A 15027-nucleotide genomic window follows, 5' to 3' on the forward strand; every position below is an offset into this window, starting at 1 on the left:
CTGGAAGAAAAAAAACTTGTTTCTCAAAAGACACTTGTTGAGACAATAAGAAGACATCTCAGACTGGGAGAGAAATCTTTGCGACTGTGTGTCTGATGCAGGACTTGTACCCAGGATGTATGTACATGTATAACAAACTCTCAAAACTCAGTAATTAGAAAATGAAGAAACCAATTTTCAAATAGGCAAAAATTTGAACATTTTATTTAAGAAAATAGATAAATGGCAGATAAGCACATGAAAAGATGCTCAGTGTCATTAATAATTAAGGAAATGCAAATTAAAACCACAACTAAATATCATTACATCCCTATTAGAATAGATTAAACACTGACCATACCAAATTCTATCAAGGAACTTTCATACACAATTGGTGGGAGTATAAAATGTCAGACCACCACTTTGGAAAATAGTTTGGCAGTTAGACTTAAAAATGCAAACATACACCTACCAGAAGATCTAGCTTTCCCACACCTAGAGGTGCAAACGAGTAGTGTGTGTGTGTGCTCGCGCACGCAAGCACGCTAAATTGCTTCGGTTGTGTCCCACTCTTCACGACCCTGTGGACTGTAGCCCACCAGGCTCCTCTGTCCATGGGATTCTCCGGACAAGAAGACTAGAGTGGGTTGGCATGCCCTCTCCCAGGGGATGTTCCCAACCCACGGATCAAACCCACGTCTCCTGTGTCTCCTGCGTTGGCAGGTGGGTTCTTTACCACTGGCACTGCCTGGGAAGCCCAGAGGTTAAAGCCGACGTGGCCATAAACTGGAAACATGATAAATGCCCATCAGCTGATGAATGGGTCGGCAGATTGTAGTGTATCCATACCATCGAATGGACTTTCAGGTGGCACAGTGGTATAGAACCCACCTACCAATGCAGGAGACACAGGTTCAATCCCTGGGTTGGAAAGATTTCCTGGAGTAGGAAATGGCAATCCCCTCCAGTATTATGCCTGGAAGATTCCATGGACAGAGGAGGCTCGCAGGCTGCAGTCCATGAGGTCACGAAGAGTTGGACATGACAGAGCACACACACAGGCATACCATAGAATGGGCTTCCCTGGTGGCTCAATGGTAAAGAATCTGCCGGCCGATGCAGGAGACGTGGGTTTGATCTCCAGGTTGGGAAGATGCCCTGGAGAAGGAAAGGGCAGCCCACTCCAGTATCCTTGCTTAGGAAACCCATGGACAGAGGAGCCTGGCGGGCTACAGTCCATGGGGTCACAAAAGAGTCGGACATGACTTAGGGACTGTACAGTAGCAACATGCCATAGAGTACTACAGGGCAATAAAAAGCAATGGGTATTAACAACACGCAACTCCGTGGGTGCGTCTCAAAGTGACTGCTCAGTGAGAGAAGCCAGACCAAAGCCAGTCCATAGTGTGTGATTCCTGTTCACGTAAAGGAACACATGCTCATACATACATTTTTTTTTTTTGACAAATCTTAAACAGAGAAGGCAGTGGCACCCCACTCCAGTACTCTTGCCTGGAAAATCCCATGGATGGAGGAGCTTGGTAGGCTGCAGTCCATGGGGTCACTAAGAGTCGGATACGACTGAGTGACTTCACTTTCACTTTTTACTTTCATGTATTGGAGAAGACAATGGCAACCCACTCCAGTGTTCTTGCCTGGAGAATCCCAGGGACGGGGGAGCCTGGTGGGCTGCCATCTATGGGGTCACAGAGAGTTGGACACGACTGAAGTGACTTAGCAGCTTAGCAGCATTATACATAAAATTGTGGTTTTTGCTTTTTCACTTATAGTTAAGTCCATTTTAATCACGTTTGGAATTATAAGTGCTATCCATGTTATCCCTGATTTTTATAAAACTTCAATTTTAGCAAGTCACTTTTTGAAATGACAAACATTTCCAAATGTTCTATTTGGAAAGCTGAAAATAAGGGGTTTTTTTGAGAATGAGTTGAAGAGCCTTACAGTTTGTTAATACTTATTAATGTTTGTTATTTTAGTAAATTATTAATATTATTAACTTATTAATGTCATCCAGACTCCACAGCTGTGCTGTGACACATAACACTGCTTGTTAGTTGTCTGGTATTTGTGCTTGGACATTTTGTGTTTGATGGTCTCACTTGTATCGTAGGGTCTTAGCAGCCACAGAAGAGAATAGCAAAGCAAAGCAGTCAGACTTAGAAAAGTTGGAATTGGATATCAGAAAACTGGAACAGGAGCTAGACCAGCTAAACAGAAGCAAACTCTCCCTGCACAGAGACATCACGGCCATGCAGCAGCAGCTCCAAGGTAAGAGAGGGCGCGGCGGGGGAGGCGGCCGTCTTCCTTCTGCTGGAGTCTTTGTTTAATGGTTTGCTTTCTTATTACAGAAACAGAAGTGAGAAATTGTCCTAATATTAGGTATGGTGATGGTTGAACAACTCTGAATTTAGCAAAAGCTGTGAAATTGCATACTTTAAATGGGTGAAATGCATTATATGTGAATTATATCTCAATAAAGCTGGCTTTTTTTTTTTTTTAATGAATTCATATTCCTTAGAGAACAATTTTAAAAACATAGCAAAGTGACAAAAATCACTATTGACCACACTCTTCAGAGATAATTTCTACTAGCAATGTGGTAAATATCCTTCCAGATTTTTCCTTGAGGGGTGGTGTGTGTGTATAGATTTAAAAACAAAAATGGAAGTGACGTATTTATGACCAAATCTTTATGAATCTGCATGATTGTTTACTTATAAGTTACTAAGTAATTCCAGCCAACAGTATACTTGTTGAACACTTCCTGTGTACTGGGCATGATTGTAGATGTTTCCTATGCATTTTATCGTTTAATTCTTATAACATTTTTATGAGGTAGAAACTATTGTTTCACCCATTTAAAGAAGCCAACGTAAGCCTAGTTTCCTTGGGACTTGCTTAAGCGAGAAGGGACTTGCTTGGTCTCACCCAGTTAGTAAGGGACAAAACCAGTACAGATAATAAAATTTACTTTCAAATTGTCTTCCTGAAGCGTTGTACCAAATTTACATTTTTATCAGCAGTGTGGAAGGCACCTGTTTTTAAACCACACACCTCATCAACAGTAGGTATCGTGTGTGAGTTTTTTTTTATCATGAGGTTTTGAACATGTTAATCTTTTTTTTTTTTAATATGTTAAGTCTTTAAAAAACATAAGGCTCCAAGCCCAGATCTGGCTTGCGCATGTACCTCTCTCTTGGCCTTGAATAAGGTAGGGTGGCATAGTCACCTGTTATACCCTAACAGAAGGAAGTATAAATTCACTTTCAGTCTACATTTTTAAGGGGACTGATGGGAAACTGGAAAATGTATACATATGTATTTCTTAGTCTATGTAAATGTTATTTCTGTAGAAAAACGAGAAGCAGTAAACTCATTACAGGAGGAACTAGCTGATGTCCAAGACCATTTGAACCTAGCGAAACAGGTAAGCCTAACAGATGTCATCTTCCGGTAATGTCCTGCAGGTGTGCAGATAGCTGCTTGAAGTAACAAATCAAAGAGGCTGGTTCCTTCTGATATGAGCAGGTCCTCTAGAGCCATTTATCTAACACAAATGTAATATATACAAAACCTTTGATGCAGAGCAGTAATTTTCTAGTTTATTTTAGCCCTAGAATTCTCCATTCAAACAGTGTTCTGCTCAAAGCTAGTAAGTCAGGGGTGTTGGCTAGAAGAGCCCCATAGTTGGTCAGCCGCCACTCTGAGGGCTTCAGGGACCAGACGGACCTCTCTTCCCCGTGGCACAAATGAGGCCTTGATGCTTCTCAGCGTCTTCCTGCAGTGATTCAGTGTTGTCCTGTGAGAGTACTGCTGTGAGCTGAGTTCCAAAGAACCTCAAGCAAGTTTTAGACCTTAGTTCTACTCTGTACGTTACGGGTTAGACATCTAAATTCTCTTCCTTCTACCTTGAAGATTCTGTTTCTAAGATGTATAAAGCTTATTCTGTCCTCTAAAAAGTCTTAACACGGGTTCTTATGAACATTTTCTATGTTACTAGAAATATGGTAACTTTTCCAAAAGTGTTTAATTAGGGTTCTTTGAAGAAGGAAGTATTTATTGTTTTGTGAATTTTTTAACCTGTATAAATATTTCAGATGGTAACAAAACCATGACTTTAGGCTCATTTTCAGTCCGAGTTAAGGCTTGTTCACAGCTTTTCTTAATCTTGGCAATCCTTTGAGGTGGGTGCTGTTTATTCCCACCTCAGTGACAAGATGGCTAAATTTCGGAGGAACTGAGTCTCTTGCTGAGGGTCTGCCATCTTAGGTACTAGGCAGAGGGATCGGTGGTCACACTGAGCTCCGGGCGCCTTCGCCTGTTTACTGCGATGATGGAGGCTGTGGAGCTCTCAGGCTGTGTCCGCCGGGCTCAGGCGGTGCGGCAGTGCCACTAGCCCGGTAGAGAGGGTGGCTCTGTCCCTGGCTGGAGCTTGTTCTTTGACCTGAAGGACCTGCTCCACACCACCAAGCGCCAGGATGTCCTGCTTGGCGAGCAGACCAGGCTGCAGGAGGACCTCCAGGAACGCAGAAAGAAGTTGGAAGTCTGCCAAAGAGAAGAGGCAACAAAGCGGCAGCACCTGCAAGCGCTTCAGACGGAGGTGGAGGCGAAGGAGGCCGAGCTGGCCCGGCAGGACACGGTACCGCACCCGCGGGCACGCAAGGGGGCGCTGCCGCGTGCGGAGCGCTCTTCCCCTGGGGTCTGAGGTCTGAGGTGGAGGCGAACGAGGCCGAGCTGGCCACGCGCGGAGCGCTCTTCCCCTGGCGCGGGAGGGAGCGCTCTTCCCCTGGGGTCTGAGGTGGAGGCAGACGAGACCGAGCTGGCCCAGCAGGAGACGGTACCGCACCCGCGCGGCAGGCAAGGGGGCACTGCCACTCGGGGAGCGCTCTTCCCCTGGCGCGGCGCTGCTGAGAAGCTCCCGCTTGGGGTCTTGCTCACCCGAACCTGCCCTGTGTGACCTGAGGGGCATTTCACACCAACTCTCTGACTCCCTTGGTATTAATATTATGGACCATTAAGACTGTAGAACAGGCCCCATAAAGAACCGTGGTGGCCATGTGTTGGTTCCTGCATATCCCCTCCTCACATGCTAGCCAAATCATTTTCCGTCCCCACCTGACCCCAGGAGAACTCCCTCTCTATCACCGTGGGCTGCTCGCTACTTTCTGTTTGAACTGGAATCCGACTAGTGCCCATGAAGATTCCTGCGGGACACAGTTAGTTGATGACTAACAGGTTGTTCTCTAATAAGACGTTTCAGAGACTCCAGAAAGAGAGAGAAAGTGAAGAAAAAAAGTTAGAAGCCAGTCGAGCGACCCTGCAGGAGCAGCAGCAGCAGCTGGAAAAGGAAATAGCAGACCAGAAGAACGCCCTGGACCAGGTGCTCAGCCAGGTGCTGGGGGCCGAGGAGCGCGCCAGGACTCTGCAGCAGGAGGAGAGATGGGGTGAGACCCTGGAGAAGACGCTGTCCCAGACCCGTATGTATCCCGGAGCGCTGCCAGGGGTGGGGCGCTGGGGGACCCGCTGACTGTCAAAGGCGTAGAGGAGGCCCGGCCTCGGCCGTGGCCCAGGCAGGACGCAGGAGCGGCATGGGGGCCGCCCTCACTCGGTCCTCCGGGTCCTGTGAAAGCTGAGGAGGCGGGCCCAGAGGGAGCAGACTCTCTTTATGGAGATGGAATTCGATCTCGACACAGTCAGGTGTTTGTCCTTGAGTGTGTCACTGTCTTTGAGAACGCTTTTTCAAGGAAGTGGAATATTAAGGCAAAGAAGTGCCACAAGGCGCCCTAAAGGCTTTCTATAAAAGTGCATTAATTCCGAGCTTTGGAGCAGTGATCCATTTCATCTCAACCTGTTACAAAAAGCAATATTAACAGTTCTGTGATACAGTTGTTGGCCATTCGGTCTGTTTATTCTTTTGAGCCGTATATTAATGAACTTGACTCAAGGGCAAAAGATGGTTCTTACGTCAGTAAATGAATTTTTTTCCCTTAGACTTCAGGTTTTAATAATGCTCAGAAAATGTTGTTGTCCCCTGCGGAAACTTTGAGGACTTGGGTTTTGAAAGGATTATTACTCCTTTTTCCCTGGGAACTCTTGATTCAGACCCAACCCTTTTCATTTTGAAACAAACCTAAATATGCCGAGTCTGACCGTGCCAGAGGCGTGAGAAGTGATATCTGGGCAGGGTGTTGCTTTACACAGGTGGATTAGAAAAATCTGTGTTAAATATCACTGTTGTGTATGAGCATCGTTTATTGAGTGTACTCACCATGCACTGGGTGTCTGCATGCACGATTCCCATTAAATACCAGGAAATGGGTTCCTCTATAGAAAATAAGACTCATGCCATTCCAAATCCTCTGTTCTTTTCCTGCACGGCCTCCCATGGAGGAAGAAATACTATGTACCTCCCTTTATTTAAAAGTAGGTTTATAAAAAAGCGTTCCAGGGACTTCCTTAGCTGTGCAGTGATGAAGACTCTGCACCTCCAATGCAGGGGGCACGGGTTCAATCCCTGGTTGGGGAACTAAGATCCCACGTGCCTCATGGAGCAGCCAAAAATTTTAAAAGTGGAGGAAGGACTTGAATAGATGTTTAAATAAGCAAGTGAATAAATAAATAGCATCTCAGTAGTCTCCTCCGTGTTCCTTGCACCTCACAGAATTGGTGCTCTCCAGTCTCAAAGACTCAGAAAATGGTGGCCGCCTGTCACTTTGGAATCAGGTCCTTCAATAACAAACTACATCAAAAGGCACCCTTCTCTGAACCTTTTTCTGGGCCGCCGCTGTGGGTCAGGGGAGAGTTAGACAACTGGCTGGTGGAAGAAAGTGCCTGAGTGAGCGTCTCGTCCTTGTGCAGTCTGCCCTTAGCCAGCCCAGGGCCTCGGGCTAAACTGCCTGAAATGCTGTTTCAGAACAACAGCTCTCAGAACGGGAGCAGCAGTTGTTGGAAAAGTCAGCTGAGCTGCTGGCTCTTCAGAAAGAGGCGGACTCGATGAGGGCAGACTTCAGCCTCTTGCGAAACCAGTTCTTGACGGAGAGGAAGAAAGCTGAGAAGCAGGTAGCCAGCCTCAGGGAAGCGCTCAAGACCCAGCGCAGCCAGCTGGAGAAGACCCTTCTCGTGAGTGCCCCCGCCCCACCCCACCGGCTTGTGCCCCCCGCCCTGCCCCGGTGGCTTGTGCGGTGACGTACCCCCTGCCCCACCCCGGCGGCTTGTGCCTTGACGCCTTCCATGAGAAGACCCTTCTCGTGAGTGCCCCCGCCCCGCCCTGGCGGCTTGTGCCCCCTGCCCCACCCCGGTGGCTTGTGCCATGACGCCTTCCATGTAGAGAAAATAAATGACCGGGCAACCCAGTCCCTAACCCAACTGTTGTTTTGGGTACATTTGTGCATAGTTTGTGCCTGAAGCTAATGGGAGATTTTGCCTGCGTCTGGGCTCAGCCCTAGCGGAGTTGGCTGTCTGGCTGGAACGCTGATCACAGGCTCAGACAGCACCCTCGGCGAGCCAGCCTCTGCGCACCTCTCCAGCGGGGGTGCAGGGGTTTGGGGGCGGGCGAGCTTCTGAAGAGCCTCTTCCCCAGCTGCAGTCTGTGCTCACAGGTCTTCTCATCATGCCCTTTTTGGTCAGCATCAGCTTTAATTAATCATTATCCTAAAACTAGGAGGTTCAATCTGTCATGCTCTTATCCCTGAGATGAATTGTGGGTGGTGGCACTCAGATGCCTCCAGACCAACAGGCAGCGACAGGTACTGTCCCAGAAGAGGGTTTTCTAACCCCCTTTGGAGGGGTTCATGTCGCCCTGCAGTGTGAATGTGGCTTTGCATCCGGATGTATCTCCCAGAGGGCGATACCACGCACAGCCAGTGACGTGCAACAGGACTGTGACGGGAGTGGGCAGATGTCTAGGTTTTAACCCTCCCAGGAACCCTGTGATGGTGGCTGTTGTTCACATCTCCCAGACAGGGGAGGGTCACCGGATCTGTGCTGACACGGCACACCCAGGGTTCAGGCTTTCTGCTCCAGCTCTGCCGCCGCTGCTGCAGGAGGCCGGCCGATCATCCCTTTATAGCTGGAGGCCAGACAGGAAACGAAGGCTCAGAGATGGCGAGTGCCAGGCAGCAGCGCCCACCTCCAGAGTCGTTCTCCTCCTCCCTTGCTAGGAGCAGAAGCAGGAGAACAGCTCCATGCAGAAGGAGATGGCGACTATCGAGCAGGTGGCGCAGGACAACCACGAGCGGGCCCGGCGCCTGATGCGGGAGCTCAGCCAGATGCAGCAGGAGTACGCGGAGCTCAAGAAGCAGGTGCGCCCGCAGCCCCGGGCGCGGGGCGCGTCTCAGCCACGCTCGTGCAAGGAGCACGGCTCTGTGAAAACTGTCAGACTAGTGATCAGATTGTTCTTCTAGTCTTGAAATTTAGAACTTTCCACAAGAAGAAAGTATTTGTTCAAGATACACTTTTAAAATGCCCCCAAGATACACTTTTGAAATGCGTTAAGTTCACCAAACTTGTTAGTTTTTGAAAGAAAAATGACACTTCTTCAGCATAAAATTTTATCAAGTCCCAAAGTGCTGTGTTGAAATACTAGATTTTATGCCAGAAACAAGTCTGTAAGAGACAAACTCCCAAGGAAACCTCTGATCGCCTGTTGTGTAGCCAGGCCGAGGAGAGGAGAACGGTTCGTCCTCGACAGAGGGTCTCACCCTAGACCCCGCCGTGTCCCTCAGCCCGTGTCAGGGGCTGGCTCACTCCAGAGCTGTCTCGTCAGGCTGCTCAGACCCCTCGAGTGACCCTGCTACACTCTGTCCTTTGGGTGACCCCACGTGGCCATTTAGTTTCATCTGTTCCTATAACCACGCCCCCAACACACACACACGCGCGCGCACACACACACACACCCCTTTGGCTCAAGAAAAAATTACTTGAAAGGCCCCCTGGCCTCTGTAAATTTGGGAGGGCAGTTAGCAGTGAGTATGACTGTGGTATCTTCACTGAGCTCTTTATGGACAGAGCCATATAGAGTGATCTCTCCCACACCACCAGATTCTTCATGTGTAAAATAAAAACATTCAAGCAGACCTTTTCTAAGCCCCTTTAAGTGCTAACATTTATAACCTAGACCACTTAAAACTTGTTTCAGTAAATGCCCCTTTTCTCCTTTGAGGACCGCTAAGGTGCCTCATATAAATTCTCACGTAGCTCTCACGTTGCAGGATACAGGAGGTTTAGAAGTTAGCTAGCTTGCCCTAACTCGCACTGGTAATGACTGTTGGAAGTGAGCCTGGAGCCCAGCGCTGCCCCGCTGCAGCGAGACGGACTGCAATAGTGTGGGCCATCTGCAAGCAGCGCTGCCCTGGGCTTCTCCAAACAGGCATGGCTCCAGTTGGAAGGCCAGGAAATCCTTGACTCGGTAGCTTAGACATACTTGGGTAGCTGGAAAAATCACAAGTTTTTACGGTTCTAATCATAATAAGTAACATTTGTAGGTCTTTCGGTGTATTATACCTGTATTTAAAATATTAAATCATTAAATAATAATGCTTCAGTTCTAGTACTTGGTGGTATTTGACTCTCACTCGCTCTGTAGATGGTAAACCAGAAAGACCTGGAGAGAAGACAAGTAGAAATCAGTGAAGCGATGAGGACACTTAAGTCTGAAGTGAAAGACGAGATCAGAGCCAGCCTGAAGAACCTCAACCAGTTTCTACCGGAGCTGCCAGCAGACCTGGAGGCCATTCTGGAAAGGAGCGAACACCTAGATGGAGGGCTGGAAAGCTTGAAGGAGAACTTTCCATTCGCCCTGAGTGAGAAGCCATCACCTTTTGAAGAGAAACTACATTTTTCTCGCGTTCACATAATGGTAAGGGCTTGTTTATCCTGCTGTTCCCTGGACTTCCTAAAATGGCCCTTTGGTCCCCACCGCCCCAGATGAGTTCTGACATGGACTGGAGGGTGGGAGGAGGGAAAGGCGGGCTGGTTGTGACGGTGCTGCTCACTCTCTGATGGCTCCCTTTTCCTCTGAAAAGGATGAGCACTGGCGTGGAGAAGCGCTCCGGGAGAAGCTGCGGCACCGTGAGGACCGACTCAAGGTGGCCCTTTTGAAAGAAAAAAAAGTATAAGATGCTTGGCCTGTTGAGAGCGGGGAAAGTGCTCTGTCGCAGCCGTCACAACAGATTTATAGGTTACATGATCGAAGCTCAGAGAGGTTGGCATCACAGTTAGTCAGCACCAAGGTCAGGGTTCAGACCCACGAGCTCTGGTGCTCAGCGCAGGGTTCCTAACCCTGGGTAACGCTGCTTTGCCTCAGTTGAAACTCACAGGACCTGCAGACAGAAAATACAGATGCGCTGATCAAAACACAGCTCACAGGCCAGTGATCGGGGGAGGGATTGGGGAAACCAGAAAAGTAGGCTTGGGTGTCAAATGAGAAGCTGTTTGGCTCAGGATATGTTGAGCTTGAAGGCTTCATGAGACACAGGGAAGGGTGTCTGTCTGTAGGCAGCTGAAAATAGGTGTCTAGGATTTAGTCGTAAGTTCAGTTCAGTTCACTCGCTCAGTCGTCCGACTCTTTGCAACCCCATGCACCGCAGCACACCAGGCCTCCCTGTCCATCACCAGCTCCTGGAGTCCACCCAAACCCATGTCCATCGAGTCAGTGATCCCATCCAACCATCTCATCCTCTGTCGTCCTCTTCTCCTCCTGCCCTCAATCTTTCCCAGCATCAGGGTCTTTTCAAATGACTCCACTCTCTGCATCAGGTGGCCAAAGTATTGGAGTTTCAGCTTCAACATCAGTCCCTCCAATGAACACCCAGGACTGATCTCCTTTAGGATGGACTGGTTGGATCTCCTTGCAGTCCAAGGGACTCTCAAGAGTCTTCTCCAACACCACAGTTCAAAAGCATCAATTCTTCTGTACTCAGCTTTCTTTATAGTCCAACTCTCACATCCATACATGACTACTGGAAAAACCATAGCCTTGACTAGATAGACCTTTGTTGGCAAAATAATGGCTCTGCTTTTTAATATGCTGTCTAGGTTGGTCATAACTTTCCTTCCAAGGAGCAAGCGTCTTTTAATTTCATGGCTGCAATCACCATCCTCAGTGATTTTGGAGCCCAGAAAAATAAAGTCAGCCACTGTTTCCCCATCTATTTCCCATGAAGTGATGGGACCGGATGCCATGATCTTAATTTTCTGAATGTTGAGCTTTAAGCCAACTTTTTCACTCTCCACTTTCACTTTCAAGAGGCTCTTTAGTTCCTCTTCCCTTTCTGCCATAAGGGTGGTGTCATCTGCATATCTGAGGTTATTGATATTTCTCCCGGCAGTCTTGATTCCAGCTTGTGATTCCTCTAGCCCAGTGTTTCTCATGATGTACTCTGCATAGAAGTTAAATAAGCAGGGTGACAATATACAGCCTTGACGTACTCCTTTTCCTATTTGGAACCAGTCTGTTGTTCCCTGTCCAGTTCTAACTGTTGCTTCCTGACCTGCATACAAATTTCTCAAGAGGCAGGTCAGGTGGTCTGGTATTCCCATCTCTTTCAGAATTTTCCACAGTTTATTGTGATCCACGCAGTCAAAGGCTTTGGCATAGTCAATAAAGCAGAAATAGATGTTTTTTCTGGAACACTCTTGCTTTTTTGAGGATCCATCAGATGTTGGCAATTTGATCTCTGGTTCCTCTGCCTTTTCTAAAACCAGCTTGAACATCTGGAAGTTCAGTGGTTCATGTATTGCTGAAGCCTGGCTTGGAGAATTTTAAGCATTACTTTACTAGCGTGTGAGAGGAGTGCAATTGTGGGGTAGTTTGAGCATTCTTTGGCATTGCCTTTCTTTAGGATTGGAATGAAAACTGACCTTTTCCAGTCCTGTGGCCACTGCTGAGTTTTCCACATTTGCTGGCATACTGAGTGCAGCACTTTCACAGCATCATCTTTCAGGATTTGAAATAGCTCAACTGGAATCCCATCACCTCCACTAGCTTTGTTCGTAGTGATGCTTCCTGAGGCCTGACTTAAAATGTAGGAGTGAAGAGTATAGTGGAGAGCTGGGAATGAGTGAGGCGGTTAGAACCAGAGAGGACAGCGTGCATCGCTGGGGAGCAGCCACTCGCCTCGAGGGCTGAGAGGGAGCCACGTGCAGTCCCGAGTGAGAGAAGGCGCTTAACATCAGATAGCCTCTGGCCACACGTGGCTGTTTAAATGGAAATTCACTGTCATTAAACCAGGTTAAAAATTCAGGTACCACATTTCACGTGCTTGGCAGCCACACGATTAGCGGTCACCATAGAAGGCAGCAGATGTAGACCAGGGAACATTCCTGTCGTCACAGAGCGTTCTGTGGGACAGTGCTTGCTGGCAGCGTTAATTAGAGGATCATTTCAGAGGTGCCGTGGGGAAGCCAGGAAGCAGTGTGGGGTTGAGGATTCCAAGCACTGGGAGACACTGATGATAGCAGTGTAAACCCATCGTCTGAGTCTGAGCAGGCGTCCAGCGAGGAGGGTGCGGAAACCCTGCGTGTTGTGACAGTGGAGCGCACAGGCTGAGTTTAAGGTGCAGTGACGACACGCGGAAGAGCCGTCTGGCACCTGCCCGCCTGCTCCGCCTTTTTAACTTTTGAAGACAAGGGTTTTCAGCAGCCACTTCTGTGTTCTGACAGATTTGCCTTTCAAATGTTAAACGTGAGGAAGCTACTCAGTACTAGTTCTGGCACATTCCCCCTGTAAAGCCCTAAGTCCTCCTGTAACGCTTCCAGGCCCAGCTCCGACACTGTATGTCCAAGCAGGCAGAGGTGTTAAGCAAAGGGAAGCGGCAGACCGAGGGCACGTTACACAGCCTGAGGAGGCAGGTCGACGCCTTAGGGGAGCTGGTCACCAGCACGTCTGTGGAGTCCACGTCGTCAGCCACTCTGTCTCAGCTCGAATCTTCCCTTGCAGAGGACTCCCATCTTGGACCAAGTCAGGTAGGAGGAGGCTCTTCACAAGTGGTCTGGCTTGTACATGGAAAGTCCCTGAAAGCTTTGAGGCCCACAGCCTAGAGTTAGACTCAGAAGGACACGAAAAAGTGAAAAGTGAAAGTCGCTCAGTCCTGTGCAACTCTGTGGTGCTGTTGACCACACAGTCCATGGTTTTTCTCCAGGCCAGAATACTGGAGTAGGTAGCTGTTCCTTTCTCCAGGGGATCTTCCCAACCAAGGGACTGAAGCCAGGTCTCCCACATTGCAGGCGGATTCTTTACCAGCTCAGCCACCAAGGAAGCCCAAGAATACTGGAGTGGGTAGCCTATCCTTTCTCCAGCAGATCTTCCTAACCCAGGAATCAAACCGGGGTCTCCTGCATTGCAGGCAGATTCTTTACCAGCTGAGCTACTAGGGAAGCCCAAAGGGCATGAGTTTCCCCAAGATTTGAAGGTGGAAGGACACGACTGTCACCTTCAAATCTCAGGGAAACTTGTCTTAGGGAAGACTCGCAAAAGTTGTCATGGTCCCTGGGAAACTGGAATCAACTGGTTGGTAGTAAATGCGTAAAGAGGACAAGCTGCTGATTTAGGAAATCAACTAGGAAACAGGGACAAAGTTAACTCTCCCATGAAGGCTCTCCACTTTGGATTTCCTTATTGTCTATTTGGTAAATACGAGTTTAGGGAATTCCCTGGTGGTCCAGTGGTTAAGGATTCTGTGTTTTCACCACCGAGGGCCCGGGTTCAGCCTCTCATTGGGGAGCTAAAATCCCATAAGCCATGTGGCACAGTAAAAAATAGAAGAGTTTGGACCTCTGAAGCCAACTTGTGTCCCAGTTTAGTCTGTCCACTTGGGAAAGGTGACTGTGCCAATTGTTAGTCCTAAGCGAAGTTTGAACTCTTAATTCAGAGTCTATAAAAAAAAAAGCACAACACAAGATTTCACAGGTTTTCTGTGTGAGACCTAGATGAGGTTAGTAATTATTTAGGAGGAACGTAAAATATATTCATGGAGTCCCTAAATAGTAAGACAATATTCCTGTCAGACAGATAATAGCTACCATTTTGCATGCCTAGTGTGTGGGTGTGGTGGCTCAGCGGTAAAGAATCTGCCTGCGATGTGGGTTCAATCCCCGGGTTGGGAAGATTCCCTGGAGGAAAGCATGGCAACCCAGTCCAGTATTCTTGCCTGGAGAGTCCCACGGACAGGCGCCTGGGCAGGCTGCAGTGCGTACGGCCACAGAGTCAGACGAAGTGCCTCTGCACGCCTGTGTGTGCACCAGACTCTATGTGTACTGCCTCACTTACTCCTGGGAACTAGCATTCATCCTTCTATATGAAGAAACTGTAGAAAACAAGAAATGTCAAGGTCACAGCGAAACACAAAACGAGGATTTAGAGGCTGATCTCTCTCTACCACAGAGCAGTGTATTGTCTGTGAGCCCAAGAACATCCAAGGCCAGTCTGCATCTTTAATAGACCATAGCCTGCTCATTAGCAGCAGAGCCAAGATGTGAATATGATCACCTTAAATCTTCCACGGTAGGACCCAAGTCAGATAGAGGCCAAAACCGTCATGGGCCTCAGGGCAGGAAGAAGGTCAGAGGCAGAGAGCTTTGTAGAGATGACTTTGGAGGTGAGCCCGGAAGAGCGGGAGACGGGTGCGCAGGGGTGTGGGCGCCAGCTGAGTTCTTCAGCTCCAGTGGCAGCCGGAGGAGACCTGAGGCGCCCCGGGTCCAGGAAGGGAACAGAGGTGGCGCGAGAGGCACAGCGCGTAGAGAGGGGTTTGTTAGAAGTACGTTGGGTCCCTGAGTCTTAATCTAGGGGTATGTGGGATGAAAATCTGAACTAGGTTGGAGTTAGGGGGCTGGCTTCTGAGCCTAACGTTTTATCTTCCTTCTTCCAGAGCTCCTTCCATCAAGTTCCACAAGGTCCATCACCATCAGCAGGCAGTTACCGACACTGATGCTGTCCTCAGCTTCCCGCTCACAGGGTACATGTTACAAAAAGTTCTTTTATTTATAAATAACTAGCACTTTCAATTGGCAGATGTTGAGTTGTAGCTTATC

The 15027-nt window shown here is 48.4% G+C and overlaps 1 protein-coding gene across 9 annotated transcripts in view; it reads left to right on the top strand.

Moving 5' to 3' along the window:
• Positions 1–15027, top strand: part of CNTRL (centriolin) — an 89310-nt gene that overhangs the window by 71230 nt on the left and 3053 nt on the right. For 6 of the 9 annotated variants that reach the window (XM_027550687.1, XM_027550681.1, XM_027550680.1 and 3 more), the window contains 10 exons: positions 2111–2268; positions 3354–3427; positions 4451–4639; positions 5252–5477; positions 6914–7119; positions 8160–8300; positions 9584–9856; positions 10023–10085; positions 12757–12963; positions 14865–14951. In XM_027550687.1, coding sequence (XP_027406488.1) covers positions 2111–2268; positions 3354–3427; positions 4451–4639; positions 5252–5477; positions 6914–7119; positions 8160–8300; positions 9584–9856; positions 10023–10085; positions 12757–12963; positions 14865–14924 — 1597 coding nt within the window. In that variant the 3' untranslated portion in view covers positions 14925–14951. The remainder of the gene's footprint in view (positions 1–2110; positions 2269–3353; positions 3428–4450; positions 4640–5251; positions 5478–6913; positions 7120–8159; positions 8301–9583; positions 9857–10022; positions 10086–12756; positions 12964–14864; positions 14952–15027) is intronic. The other 3 variants (XM_027550685.1, XM_027550684.1, XM_027550688.1) reach the window with 3 other exon arrangements.

This window comes from Bos indicus x Bos taurus, chromosome 8 (assembly GCF_003369695.1).
Source record: "Bos indicus x Bos taurus breed Angus x Brahman F1 hybrid chromosome 8, Bos_hybrid_MaternalHap_v2.0, whole genome shotgun sequence".
Taxonomy (NCBI): domain Eukaryota; kingdom Metazoa; phylum Chordata; class Mammalia; order Artiodactyla; family Bovidae; genus Bos; species Bos indicus x Bos taurus.